Source organism: Elephantulus edwardii, unplaced genomic scaffold (genome assembly GCF_000299155.1).
Source record: "Elephantulus edwardii isolate Elephantulus edwardi_28Jun2011 unplaced genomic scaffold, EleEdw1.0 scaffold00105, whole genome shotgun sequence".
NCBI lineage: Eukaryota > Metazoa > Chordata > Mammalia > Macroscelidea > Macroscelididae > Elephantulus > Elephantulus edwardii.
This window is the reverse complement of record NW_006399855.1, coordinates 2071992-2086066: the sequence shown is the minus strand read 5'-3', so window position 1 is coordinate 2086066 and position 14075 is coordinate 2071992. Positions and strand designations below refer to the sequence as shown.

General features: G+C 35.4%; 1 protein-coding gene across 1 annotated transcript in view; it reads right to left on the bottom strand.

The window, feature by feature from the left end:
- Nucleotides 1-14075, bottom strand: part of USP6NL (USP6 N-terminal like) — a 219035-nt gene that overhangs the window by 52043 nt on the left and 152917 nt on the right. The window contains exons 7-10 of the mRNA XM_006891872.1: nt 13268-13375; nt 5638-5747; nt 2855-2903; nt 980-1100 (exon numbers count right to left, since the gene is read on the bottom strand). Coding sequence (XP_006891934.1) covers nt 980-1100; nt 2855-2903; nt 5638-5747; nt 13268-13375 — 388 coding nt within the window. The remainder of the gene's footprint in view (nt 1-979; nt 1101-2854; nt 2904-5637; nt 5748-13267; nt 13376-14075) is intronic.

Sequence of the window (14075 nt, the reverse complement as noted above, 5' to 3'; positions counted from 1 at the left end):
TTGGTTTAATTTTCCTCAGCTTCAGCTTGAACTTGCATATGAGTAATTGGTGGTCTGTTCCACAATCAGCCCCCGGCCTAGTTTTCACAGCTGATAATGAGCTTCTCCAGCGGTTCCTTCCACAGATGTAGTCGATCTGATTCCTATGCATACCATCAGGTGAATACACAACTATTACGTGTTATTTCTTTAAACACCTGTCATTTCTCAATCATTATTTTTTGACAAAGTAATGCGTCACAATATCCAGCTAAGAACTATTTCATAGAAATGATAATTTCTTAACTGTTTAAGAGTTTTAATCAAATAGCAACTTCTCTCAGCTGTTGTTTTGTGCCATCAAGTTGGAAACAACTCATAGCTGACCGTTCAGCAGATTTTTAGAGGCTGTAAACTGCATTTCTCCCTCAGAGCAGCTGGTGGATTTGAACAGTATGCCTTTGTGTTTGCAGTGTTCACCAGACCAGAAGAACTCCCATCTCTTCTCTAAGGTGTTGTATTGGTCAAGTGGAAACTGAATTGTAACTGACCCTCCAGTAAGTTTTCAAAGGCAGTATATTGCATGGGAGGTAACTGCTCATCTTTCTCCTGCAGAGCAACTAGTGGATTCGAACCACCTACGTTTGGGTTGACAGTACAACTCTGTACCATTAGGCCATCAGAGTTCCATTTTCTCTAAAGGAGGAATAGCTTTTTCTAAATTCTTCTGAATCTAAATTAGGTCCTTTTGATTAGAGCCAAGTAAATAAATAATTTAATGCCAAAAATACACTTGAGGAAAAGAAAATATGTTTGAACAAGAAAGCTTAGAAAGGTTAAATAAAGACAAATGAAATACATATTTAGGAATAAATACTTATTAAACAAGTCCTTGGACATTAAATTTGGTATATTAGTCTACCTAGAACTTATAAACTTTTGTTTTAATTTTATTCATTCCTCTTGTCTATTTGTATTATATGAGATAAAGTTTTCTTACCATGCATAGCATGCTTGGGACCTGAGAATAGTTTGACCAGGGCCCAGAAGGCATCTTCTTCATTCATATACATGAGGAGTAAAGCTGTGATCTGGCTCATTCCCTGACAGTATCCAACTTCCTAAAGAATAAATGAACAAAGAAACTGGGAGTTTGTCAATAAAACTTGTATGTGTGTGTATGCATATAATACTCTTAACTATAAAATGTCAGCAAATGCCTACTAAACACAGTTAATGGACAATTTTAGAGGTAAATTCTATGAAACTAAAATTACATTTAAGAATAAATTTAGATAGGAGACAAAATACATTAACTATTTATTCTTTTATTGTCCTCTGTTCAACATCGTTACAGTCTTTAAAGAATAATAATATTACCATAACTTCTTTTTTATGTATAATTCTCAGCTCAGCACTTCTTTTCTTTGCTCAGATACTGGCAAAAATACTCAATGCATTTTCCTCATCTAGATCTCTGAATAGACATATTTTAGGAGGCCATTCTAGCTGTTGCTCCCTGATGAATGCCCCTCTGCCTCGCATTACAGTCCCTGCTTAATTCATGGCTTGTGCCATATGACCATACTGATGGGCCAGAGAAGACAGCTGACCCCAGGGGAATAACTAATTGGCTGAGAATAACTAATCAGATTCTCTCTACCAAATCAGATAGCAGTGTGAACTTGATAGTATGACTTCATTGAGTGTGTAGATACCATTTCAGTTGCAAGAAGTAGTAAATAAAGTTCAGAGACAATCAGAGGTACCACAGTGACCCAAGAGTATCTTTTTCAATAAAGATTTAGACTTTCTGACTCTAGTTCCTGCAAGCCCCAACTATTTATTTATTTTTTTATTTCTGAGAGCAGTCCTTTTTAACTTGTCCTAGGTTAACTGAATTTTTGCACCTTCTAATGTAAAGGTCTTGATTACAATAGAAATTATGCTTCTCATGGTTCAAAGGTTGTCCTCTCTGGGACCTTGTCAACAAGCATTTAACACTCACATTATGTTAACACTAATTAACCTTTCCCCCACTTACCTTCTCCCCTAGACTGGTAAGCACCTTAGGAACAGCAGGTTGTACTACCAAAGAGTTTAGTTTCAGCCTGCTCCTGATAATAGCAACTAAGTGTCTATGAATGCCCTGTTTTGACCTGACCTAATGGATAAAAAAATTACAAAAGAAGGCAACTTCTCAGAAGTAATGAAGGGTTTCTATAGAGTCAAATAAAAATTAATCTTAAAAACAATTAATCTAGCCTTGTAATGCTATGAAACAAATAAGAAGAGAGGTAAGTTTTTATAGTTTTATTTATGCACAAAGCTAATCTTCAACTAACTGAAAATACGCTCTAGGAACAGTGTCTTCTTTTAGAGAGAATATTAAGTAAGGTAATGAATAAAATGAAGACAAATATTCAAGGGTTTCTTGATACAAGTATGAGGCAAAAAGAAAGGATACAGTGAAAGATTGGAAAAAAGAAACTGAGAAGAAAAACTAGCCAATACTACATGAAAATTATCTCCTGCTCATTCTGTTTTAAAATTTTTCAATACCAAAACATAAGGAAACAAGTCACAGAGAGATAAAAATGGGCTTCACTGGCATATTGTGGTCATATTTCCATTTCCAAATCCTTCCCTAAGGCCCTCAGGTTATAGCAAGATCTTAAAAACAAAACAAACAAAAACAAAAAACCCACCACCACAACCAAAAAACCCACAAACAATCACAATGCTGAAAGAGAGTGTAGAAGCTAACTAATCCTCAAATGAAGAATTGTGGTCCAGAGGACATTGTAGTAGAAGAGTGACTCCAGTTCCTCAGAACACAACTCAAAGACCTGTGGGTAATCATGCTCTAACTTACCGTATTATATATAGAATAAGCAGCAAGAACGTGGAATAAGGACTGTTGCCTAGAGGAAAAATATTTACATTAAACTCCACAGTTATTTCATATACATTTTAAGTCACCAACACTTTTAAAAAACACCAACAAATCGGCTGAAATAAAGAAAATTACTACTGTAATAAAGCTATGACACCAAGATCAAACTTAATACTTTATACAGTCTAGACTAACATTCATGCTCATAGAAAAAAAAAAATAAATAAAAATCATACACCAAATCTGTTGCCCTCTTTGGTCAAACTCTCATTCTAAAATCATCACCACAGAAGCAAATGACCTTATTAGATTAGTGGAATGGTCTTTTGAAGACTCAACTACCGTACCGACTCTATGACAATAACTTCTGGAGCGGAGGCAGTGTACTTCAAGTTATATATGTGCTCTAAACAAATGTTCAGTCTTTGGTGTTATTTTGCTTATAGTTAGGAATCACAGGTCTAGGAATAAAGGCGGGAAAATGGGAATGGCATCAGTCATTAGTGTCACTACTATTTTCTTAGTGGTAATTCTGGTTTTCATCGCCACAACTGCTGGTTTAGAAGTCCAAAGGGAGGAATGCTTCCCTAGGAGACATAATAATGATTTCACGCGGTTCGAATCCACCAGATGCTCTGCTGGAGAAGGAGGTTCAATCTCCTGCAGTACCAGTCAGATCTGATTTGATGGTACACACACAAAGATAATCAAATTTTTTAAAAAAATTTAAAAAAATAAAAAAATTATGATTTCACTGATCTGGAAGTTGATATTCCACTCAATCCCTTTAGTATTCTTATGCTTCTGAATCAATAGGTGAAGATGAGGTTGTTATAGTGACTGAGGTTACTGATGCTCATTATCTAGGGATACTGGGAATTCTACTATGCACAAAGGTAAGGAAGAATACATTTGGAATAAAAGGTATCTCTTAGTTCTACTGCCCTGTAATTAAATCCAATGGAAAATTATAACAATCCAATTCAGACATGACTACTAAATTCAGATACTTCAAGAATTACACTTTAGGTCATTTTAGCAAGCTGAGAACCATGATAAGCTGAAGCACTTGCTGAGGGAAAATGGAATACTGAATGGTAGTGAAAGATAGTGAAATATTATCTGTGATTATAGAACCATCTGCTGAAATAAGAGCTCTAATATAGTAATGAGTATTTCCTTAATTTGTCATGAATGTTTGAATAGACATTAAGCCAGCATTTTTGTTTTCTTCTTTCATTCCCTATCATCTAACAAAAGATGTAGTTTATGAATACAACTTATTAACAGTTAACTTTATGTAACAATATTATAGTCTATGATGCTTTCCAAATTATTGAGGAGTAATGATGTCAGTTTGAGGACTAAGGTGTGTCTGATTCAGGCCATAGTCTTTCCGATTACTAGTGATGCATCTGGGACCTAGACAATGAAAAGGGATGACAGAAAAAGAATTGACGTCTTTGAGCTGTGACGTTGGAGAAGAACACTGAATGTCCCATAGATGGCCAAGAGAAAGAACAGATATGTCTTAGAGAGGCTGCAGAAGTGCTCTTTGGAGGCAGGAATGATGAAGCTTTATCTCACTTACTTTGGACATATTGGTAGTTGGAGCTACTCCTTGGAGAGGGGCATGATGCTGGGAAGGGTAGTGGGTTGGCGAAGGAGAGGAAGACCCTCAACCAGGTGGACTGACATGTTGACTGCTGCAATGGGCTCGTGTGTCAGGAAGTGTGAGAATGTCACAAGACTGGGTACAGTCTTTTGTTCATAGGGTTGCTATGAGTCATACTTGACTCGATGGCACTTAACAACAACAAGAAGAACAAGATGATGCTGTTACCCACTGTTAACAGCAGCTAACAACAACAAAATGATGTTATTTACTATTGAGTTAGAACAATCATAGCTGACCCTTCAGTAGGGTTTTAAAGGCAATAAATCACACAGGAGACTGTCTATCTTTCTCTTTCGGAACAGCTGGTAGATTCCAATCACATGTCTTTGGATTAGCAGTGCAATTCATTACCATTAAACAAACCGAGCTCTCTTTATAGTCAATATAAGACATACAAATACAGATAGCAAAACTGTACCTTTCTTTCATAAACTGTCATAGCAATGATAAACTTAATGTCAGTAAACATATGCTATACTTAATTACGTTAAAAATAGGGATCTCTGGTGGCCTAGTGGGTAAGAAATTGTGCTGCCAATCAGAAGGCACGTGGTTCAAATTGACCAGCTGCTCCAGAAAGACGGGCAAATCTCCCCCTGTGCAATTTATTGTCTCTGAAAACCTGCTGGAAGATCAGCTATGGGTTGATTCCAACTAAGTGGCACATAATAGCAACAACACAATTTAAAAATAATAATTTTAAAAGTTTCATTTATGAATGAAGTAAATACTCTATGGATATCTTTATCACTGATAGTTTTCAAGTAGTAACACAATCTCCCCTGTTTTTCTGTTTTTTTTTAATAAAATTACTTTTTCAGAGTTGCAAGATCATAAAATTATTCTTTCCTAACTGTATTGCAGCTACTATGTCAAAAGGTTAAAAAAAATGTAATTTATCTAGTTGAATTAAATCCTAAATTTCACACAACATCAATTTAAATAATCTATAAAAACATTAACTTTTAGCATCTGATTCAAAATTATAATCTACACAAGAGATCCTCGATAAAGTTAATAAAGACTTTTGGTAAAGAGCACTTAGAAATTCTATTTACATTTAACAATATTAAATTTTACTTACTTAACACCATATCTGTCTCTAAACATAATATGATCCCTAAACGTGCGGTTGACATCAAGGTCAATCTGTCTGATATCAGGTGAACAACCCCGTGCTCTGTGTTTTAATTTCTGAAGAGGAAAAAGGGGAAAGAAAGCACATTTATGGAAATCAATTACTGAAAGCTTTAGACACATAGTTAAAAAAATTTTTTTCCACTAAGAAAATAATTTCCATAACAAAAAATAAAAATATAAGAAAGTACCTAAGTTTCCCTCCCACTCATGTCCCCCATCTATTTTGTTCTTACCTTCTTCTGTAACCACTTTTTCCTGCTTACCCTGATATCAAGAGAGTTAGATTTTTAAACTAAAACCAAAACAAACCAACTGCAGTTTGTATCTTCATAGCTGAACCATGTAGTCTACTATATTTTTCCCCCCCTTTCCAACATAGTATTTTTTTCCCATTGGAGCTGATAATTGCTTTTGAGCTCCTGGTGGTTCAGTGGGTTACGTAGAAGGTCAATAGCTGGAACTCCCCAGCTGCCAAGGGGGAGAAGAAGAAGCAGTGTGCTCACATACAAATTTACAACGATGGGGTAGTCATATACTCTGTCCTACAGAATTAAATCCCAAATGCACTCTAAATTGGAGAAATAGTTTTGGAGATGTTAAATATTCTATCAATTTCATCTTTTTTTTTAAAAAAAATTATGTTTTGCATGTGTACCATCAAATCGGATCTTATTGGTACAGGAGGAAATTGTCCCTCCTTTTCCAGCAGAGCATCTGGTGGATTTGAACCACTCACCTCTGGGATTGCAGTGCAGCTTCTGGTCACTAGGCCACCAGAGCTCACCCAATTTCATCTTGTTTAAGACTCATTTCCCTGATCTATTCTAGTGTGGGCTGATCTCTAAGGTTGCTGTATAGCTGGGGTTTTGAAATTTCTCTTCATTATTTCTTTGGATTTTCCTTTGCTTTTTTCTTATGTTGAGCTTTCAGAATCTTGGGTCTTCTTTCTTGGGTTAGTCTCTTGTTCTAGAGAAGCACATCTTCTAATAGCTCCTGTGAAGAGGTGCAAGTAATAGAAATTTTTAAAAAATATTGAATGATTTGATAAATCTATTCTCATAACTCTTTGGCTGTTTTAGAATCGAAAAATGGAAAACATTTTTTGCAAAAAGGTACTGTTTCACTGTCTTCTACTTTTTAGTTTCCAGTGTTGTTATTTTAATTTTTGATTCTTTACATGAAATGTTTTTTGGGTTTTTTTTTGTTTGGTTGGTTTGTTTTTTTGGTTTTTTTTTTAGTTTTTCTTGCTTGAAATCTATAGGAGTTATTTGTTCTCCATGCTCTGAAGTTGTTCTTTTTTTTGAGGTGAATCTATTCTTATCCAAAGGCTAGATACTTGATGGATACTTTCTGTCTTAAAAAGTTATCTCAATTCTGGGACATTTTCTTTAATAACTCCTTTGGTGATTTCCTCATCCACTTTCATTTTCTCTTTCTGACTCTTATTACAATTTTTTTATTATACTATCTTTTATTAACCCACATTCTGGAAAATGTCTTCAGTTTTTATATCTTCATAATTTTTATATTATCTTTTTAAATACTCATAAGGCCTTCGTTTTTCTTTGTCACAGCACTCTACAGTTGTTTTATTACATTTCTTTGTTTTGTCATTCATGTTTGCTTCTTTCTTCAAATGACTAGTAATACTTCATTGCTTATACTTAAAAGTAGATACTAAAAAGGTGCATTTGGGGCTTTCAAACTGTGTTGTCATTGGTGATCTGGCTGTGCAGTTTCACTGAGGTTCCCCAGCTGTATGTACTTTTTCCTCATAAGTTTGTCATTCTTCACAGAAGGCTCTTTGATCCTGTCTAAGACAAGCACTTAGCAGCCAGGAAACTGAGTGGAAGAAATTGTGGGAATGTCCAAACTTCGGGGTATTCAAGTCTTCTGTTTTCATTATAGCAGCCCCACCCTCAGCAATGTTGTATGTTTATTCCCCCATTCAAAAGCCTGCTTTATCAGTCTTGTGCTATATTGGGGAAGCGCACGTAGGGGCATTTAAAATAGGCTTTCAACAACTTGACTTTTTAGTTTTACCACCACTTCCTTGTATTGGCAATTACTAAGCCTTCTGGAAATTCTGGAATATAAATCAGGTTGTTTTTGCAATTTCCCACTGCCAGACCCAAATTTCATTTTATAAAGTTTGCAGTTTATTAAATGTAAACGACATGGGACATGACAGGATGATGGGGCAGCTTCCCCATGAGGCATACCTTTCCCTCATCAGCTCAGCCCTCTCTTGGCAATTACCAAATCTTTTAGAGATTCTGAGATATAAATCAAGTTGCTTCTCCAATTTCCCACTGCCAGACAAAAATTATATTCCAGTTTTTAAAAATAAGTCGCTGTTATCTCTTCTCTAGTTTTCTTGGTTTTTTAGGGGGTTTATATTTTTAAAAACTCGGTTTATGAATTTAATAGCGTTTCAGGAGGAAGTGGAGTTAGATTAATCTTCACGTTTAACTAGAAGGCATATTAAAATGAATATTCATTTATATAAAACCAAGTGTAAGTACAATTAAGCATCTATACTCATGTTATGCTGACGCACTTATCATGTACTGGTAATGTGTTTTGTGTGTGTGTGTGTGTGTGTGTGTGTGTGTGTGTGTGTGTGTGTAATTCCGTCTCAGACCACTGCTGTCAAATTAGTTTGGATTCATTAGTATCTTCCATCAGGTTTCTGAGGTTGTAAATCTTTACAGAAGGGGACCGCTCATCTTTCTTCCATGGTGTGACTGGTGGATTTGAACTGCCAGCTTTTGGGTTAGCAGCCCAACAGATCACACACTATATTACCAGTGCTCAATCTCTAAATATACATAAAACATATTAGTTCTTGAATCTGGCTAAAAATGGAAAGGATATCTAGGTATGTCTGGAATATGTGTTTGTTAAATGCTTTATGAAAATATGTTTTCTGTGTTTTGAGATGGGATCTTAGAGAAGAGTATCTTTTGTAGCTTGTGGAACATGAAGAATACTTAGATTTTACTTCAGAGTCACTAATACTCTATTTCAGATCTTAAACATGGAGATAGGGAGCTCTGGTGGCCGAGCGGTAAGGAATTGTGTTGCCAATGCAAAAGTATACGATTTAAATTAACCAGCTGCTCTGTGGGAGAAAGATGAACAACTTTCATGAGATTTAATGCCTCTGAAAACCTGCTGGAGGGTCAACTATGGGTCAGTTCCAAATCAATGGTACTCTGTCACCACTACATGGAGATATAGGGAACTCTGATTGGCCTACTTGTAAGAAGCTGCATTGCAATCCCAAAGGCACATGGTTTGAATCCACCAGATTCTCTGCAGGAAAAGGATGGAAAACCTCCCTCTATTCCATTATTGCCTCCAAAAACCACTCGAGGGTCAGCTTTAGGTGAGTTCTAACTCAAAGGCAAACAACAATAACAAACATGGCACAGATGTTGGATCTGAATCTTGTGCCTCTGGGTTGGCAGCACAACTCTTTATCACATGGGCCACAAGAGTTCCTAAAAGAACCATACTATTGCAAAAATATTATTGTAGGAAGCTCTGGTGGCTTCTTGTCAGGAAGCTGAATGAAAATCCAGAGGTGAGTGGTTCAAATTCACCAGATGCTCTGCTAGAGAAGGAGGGTAACCTCCTCCTGTACCAGTCAGATCTGATTTGACTGCACAAACACACACAAAAAAAGAAAATAAAAAATTACTGTATACTATTTCTGATAAAAGTTGGCCCAGAAGATATTACAAAAATGTAGCTTCCAAAAGAAAAAAAACAAAACAAAGAAAAAGCACCTATACATGCTTGTTCATTTAATAGCTAATGAAAATAAATAGGTAATGGGAAAGTGAACATGTTTTAATTATTGTTCTACAGATCTACTGGTAAAATATTCAATATAGGAACATTAAAAAGAACATACTTAATAAGGTATTATGGAAAGGGAGGAAAAAGCTTTATAATTAAAATTTAATTGGAATAAAGAAAACACCCAAATAAACTTACATCATCAGTTAACCTAAAGGATAGAAAAAGTTTAATATAAACAGAAGCCACATATAAAATACCTCCTTGTGGAAGAGTTGCTAACTTGTTACTATGAAGGGAATAAATCAATTTAAAACAAAATAAGAAAGAAAGAAGCCACATAATAGAAGTCAGGCCTAGTTAAGCAGGTTTGGGTTGGGTTTTTGTTTTTTTTTTTTTTGGTGGGGAGGGGGTGGTATCAAAACCATTACGGCCTACAAAATTTACAAGCTAAGGTACAGAATACAGGACCTCTAATGCATTTATCTTATGACAGGAAGCATAAAGATTATCTGAGACTGGGTAGGTGGATATATATATGCAATGTCATAAATGTAATGAATTTATTTAAAAAATAAATATTATCATTTTTAAAAAATCTAATTAATCCATAGACCTAAAGGCAGAAATATAGTCAAAAGCATGTACATGAAAATTTGCTGTGGCTTGGCCTACATGATTATTGAGTTATGTATACTAAGGCTGTAGATGAGGCTGTTCATCACCACTAACTAAGCCTTTACCACTCTCAGATACGTCCCTAAAAGAAAAGAGAGAAAAAGAAATGAGATTGAGGGGCAGAGGGAGGGATGGGAGAAAGAAAAATAAAAATGAGATGGGTATAAATGAACAGAGTAAATGAAAGCACTGGCTCAAAAGCCAGAGTAACTTGTATTTAAAAATCTTTTGCCAGTTTCTAACCTCAGGGAAGTTATTCTACTTCACTAAGTTCAGTTTCTTCATCTGTAAAATGCAAAAAATGAAGTTTTTTAAAAAATAAAACCCTGCCTCTTGGCATTACTGCAAGAGGAAAATTACTTAATTCACATGAAGCATTTAGAAAAGCAGTCACACATAAAAGTGTTTAAATAATGTTAACTCTCCTCAAAGAAAAGTAGATACTGTATTTTTAAAAACACAGCAATATGAAGCTTCAAATATCTTTTACTTCCTCTCTCTTCCTTTTTCTCCTGTCATAAATGAAGTCTGTTGTTGTTGTTGCTGTTAAGTGTCGTCGAGTCCCAGGCGACTCATAGCGACCCTATGAAGGAGAGTTCTCGACACTTGGGTGCCTTTCATCCTCTCTCCAGGTTCATAGGGTTTCTGGAGGCAAGCTATTATGGGAGTGGATGCCATGCCTCCTTCCAAGCTTGTTTTAATTGGGGAGCTCCACCCCACTCTCTGTCCGCATTGAGTAGCCAACCATTAACGCATTTGACACATCAGTGTTACAGTAAATGAAGTCTAGCTCCACTAAAATCCACTGCCAATAAGAAGATCTGACCTTGTGGTGACCCTCTACAGGGTTTCTGAGGCTGTAAATCTTAATGGGAGGAGACTGTCCATCTCCTTCCTGTGGAGCTGCTAGAGGATTTGACCTATCAACCTTTCGGCTAGCAGCTCAACATTTAATGCACTGTGTCACCAGAGCTGCCACCTCAGGTACTCCCTAGTCTATGAAATCTTCCTGAATCATGAGGATCAAGGGTGATTTCTTGTCTTCTTTTAAAATACAGCAACTCTCTTGCTTTATGATTTTTGGAATTTTTATCATAGGCCTTTTGTTCATAGGGTTGCTATGAGTTGTGCTCGACTTGAAGGCAATCAACAACAAAAATAATTACTAGTATTAAGTATTTTTGTGCAAAAATGTCTCCCTAAATAGAAAAGTTTCTAGACACTACCTAACAATCTTTATACATTCTTTGGCACTTAGCAAAGAGTTTTCTTCCGAGAAAGGTCAAACAAGTGATAAAGAAAACTTGAAGAATAATGATACAACAGACACGGGGCAGTGAGGAGAGAACAGATAATACACGCTGCACTGGATTAGATGAAGGAAAGGAATGTCTGAAAGGGATGTATGATTAGGCATTATAGGTATGACCACTAAGAATCTGGAACAAGGAGTGCACTGCAAAGTGAATCGAGAGATGGAGGAAAAGGAAAATGTGTATCTGTGAATGAAGGAAAACCTAACCCTTCTGTAAACTCTCACTAAAATTGCAATTAAAAAAATTAAAGAAATAAAGTGTTGGTTTAAAAATAATGCTGTAACAGTAAAAATAATGTTTATAGCAGTACTGGAAACTATAAGCAGAAAACCCTAGATGGAAGAGTAATATCTATTGTGGAACACTGATTTTTACTAAAGGATTACCTCATATTAATCAAGCTTCAGAAATTTTATCCTATATGAAAAAAGCCTAAAATATAACTGAAAATTACAGCGCTACATTAGCAGTTAAGTAAAGGTCTTTTCCTTCTTTCATAAATAAAACAAATAAAACCCCCCCCCAAAACCTCCCCAAACTCCAAAAATACAAGCACACTATATTAGGTGCATGGGTTATACTTTATATATGTTGTCTCAGAAAGAGTGCATTTCCAATAGTGGCTCTCTAAAACTATAAATCTAAAAATAAATCACTAATGCACAATCTAAATTAATTTCAAACTCAAAAATCAGCCATAAATTCTTAGTCTTTTCAGCGACCAAATAATATTTTAAATCTCCTACTCATACCAAATTAACAACTCTGTATTAACCAGTATTTTTTATCTTTCATTTTGATTAAATTTTATCTGAAAAGAAAAATATATACAATAAAAATAACTAAGAAGTATTCTAAACTCCTCTTACCACTTAGGCTAACAATTCTCTTTTCTAACTGATCTATTTTAATTTCTTCTATTTTACACACACACATATCTCAAAAATATATTTTTAAATTTATGGATTAAAATTCTTGGATGTTACATATATCATAATTTAGAAAATTCTTATTCTTTTCAAAGGTTAACTGAGATGATAAAGGATTGTCTAATGTCAATAATTAATGTATTGCCTAATTTAGTGAATGCATTCTGATTGCTGAGTTAAAAGCTGAACCAGGTTATTAATAAAATACACTAATAATAGTGTGGCACTCTGGTGGCCTCGTGGCAAGGAGCTGTACTGCAATCCCAAAGAGACATGCTTTCAATCGATGGGCTGTTCTGTGGGAGAAGAATGGCTAATCTCCTCCCGTGAGATTTGAACTCTGCTGGAGGGTCAGTTCTGAGTCAATCTGGCCTCAATGGCACCCAACAACAACAAAAACAACAACAAGAATGTAGGCAAATTTATTTTTCATATGTGAAGAGAAGAGTTAATCAGTCTCAAATACGGAATTCTGTTATTTTCCAATTCAACTTTAAAACTGATAAAGGACATCTAATTATTAATACAACATTGAAAAAGAGTAGCTACCATCAAGTGTTACTCAATTTTCCTTACAAGTTTTTCTTTGAAAAGCACTTGATAGCTACTGATTAATACAGAAAGTAACTTTCTGTAATAATAAAGAAAATAGTACTTGAAAACTACTAATTCAATCGCAATAAACAAAGATAGCAAAGATACATATACCAGAACTATAAAACTCAATGTACTTTGATTTTAATAATTTAAGTGATACTAAGAATATTATAAATGACTTTGAAAGCTAAAAGAAATAAATCCAGCTTTACAATTTCACACTAACAGGACACCTTTAGATACTCACACTATAAAGGCCTCTTGTTTCTTCTTTCATTTTAGGGATCTCAAGAAGTAAGGCCCAGACTTCACCTCTGAGCTGGAGGGGAATTCCTTTGTATATTCTCCTATGAAACTTATTAAAAGAAAAATAAGTACAAGGTTAATACTCAAATTTTTTCCAGTTCTATAACACAGGTAAGTCAGTTTGTTATGATCCACAGAGTCAAACCCTTTGCATTATCAATGAAACACAGATAGACATTCTTCTGGTATTTCCTGCTTTCAGCTAAGATCCATCTAACATCAGTAACAATATCCCTAGTACCACGACCCCTTCTAAACCCAGCCTGGACTTCTGGCAATTCTCTGCTGATGTGCTGTTCCAGTCGTTTTGGATAATCTTCAGTAGAAGCTTGCTTGCATGTGAAATCAATGATTTTGTTCTATAGTTTCCACACTCTGTTGGGTCATCTTTCTTTGGAATGGGAACAAATCTAGACCTCTTCCAGTCAGTTGGCCAAGTGGTTGCTCTCCAGATTTCTTGGCACAACTTGGTGAGCACGTCCAGGGCAGCATCTGTTAGCTGAAATATGTCAATTGGTATACCATCTATTCCTGGGGCCTTATTTTTTGCCATTTCCTTCAAAGCAGCTTGAACTTCTGCCTCCATCACCATAGGCTCTGGCTCATATGTTATTTCATTAAATTCTTCTGTATCTGCCAATTCCTTTTGATACAATGACTCAGTATATTCCTTCCATCTTCTTTTAATACTTCCTGGATCATTTAATATTCTGCCTAAAGCATCCTTGATTATAGCAACTCGAGGTTTG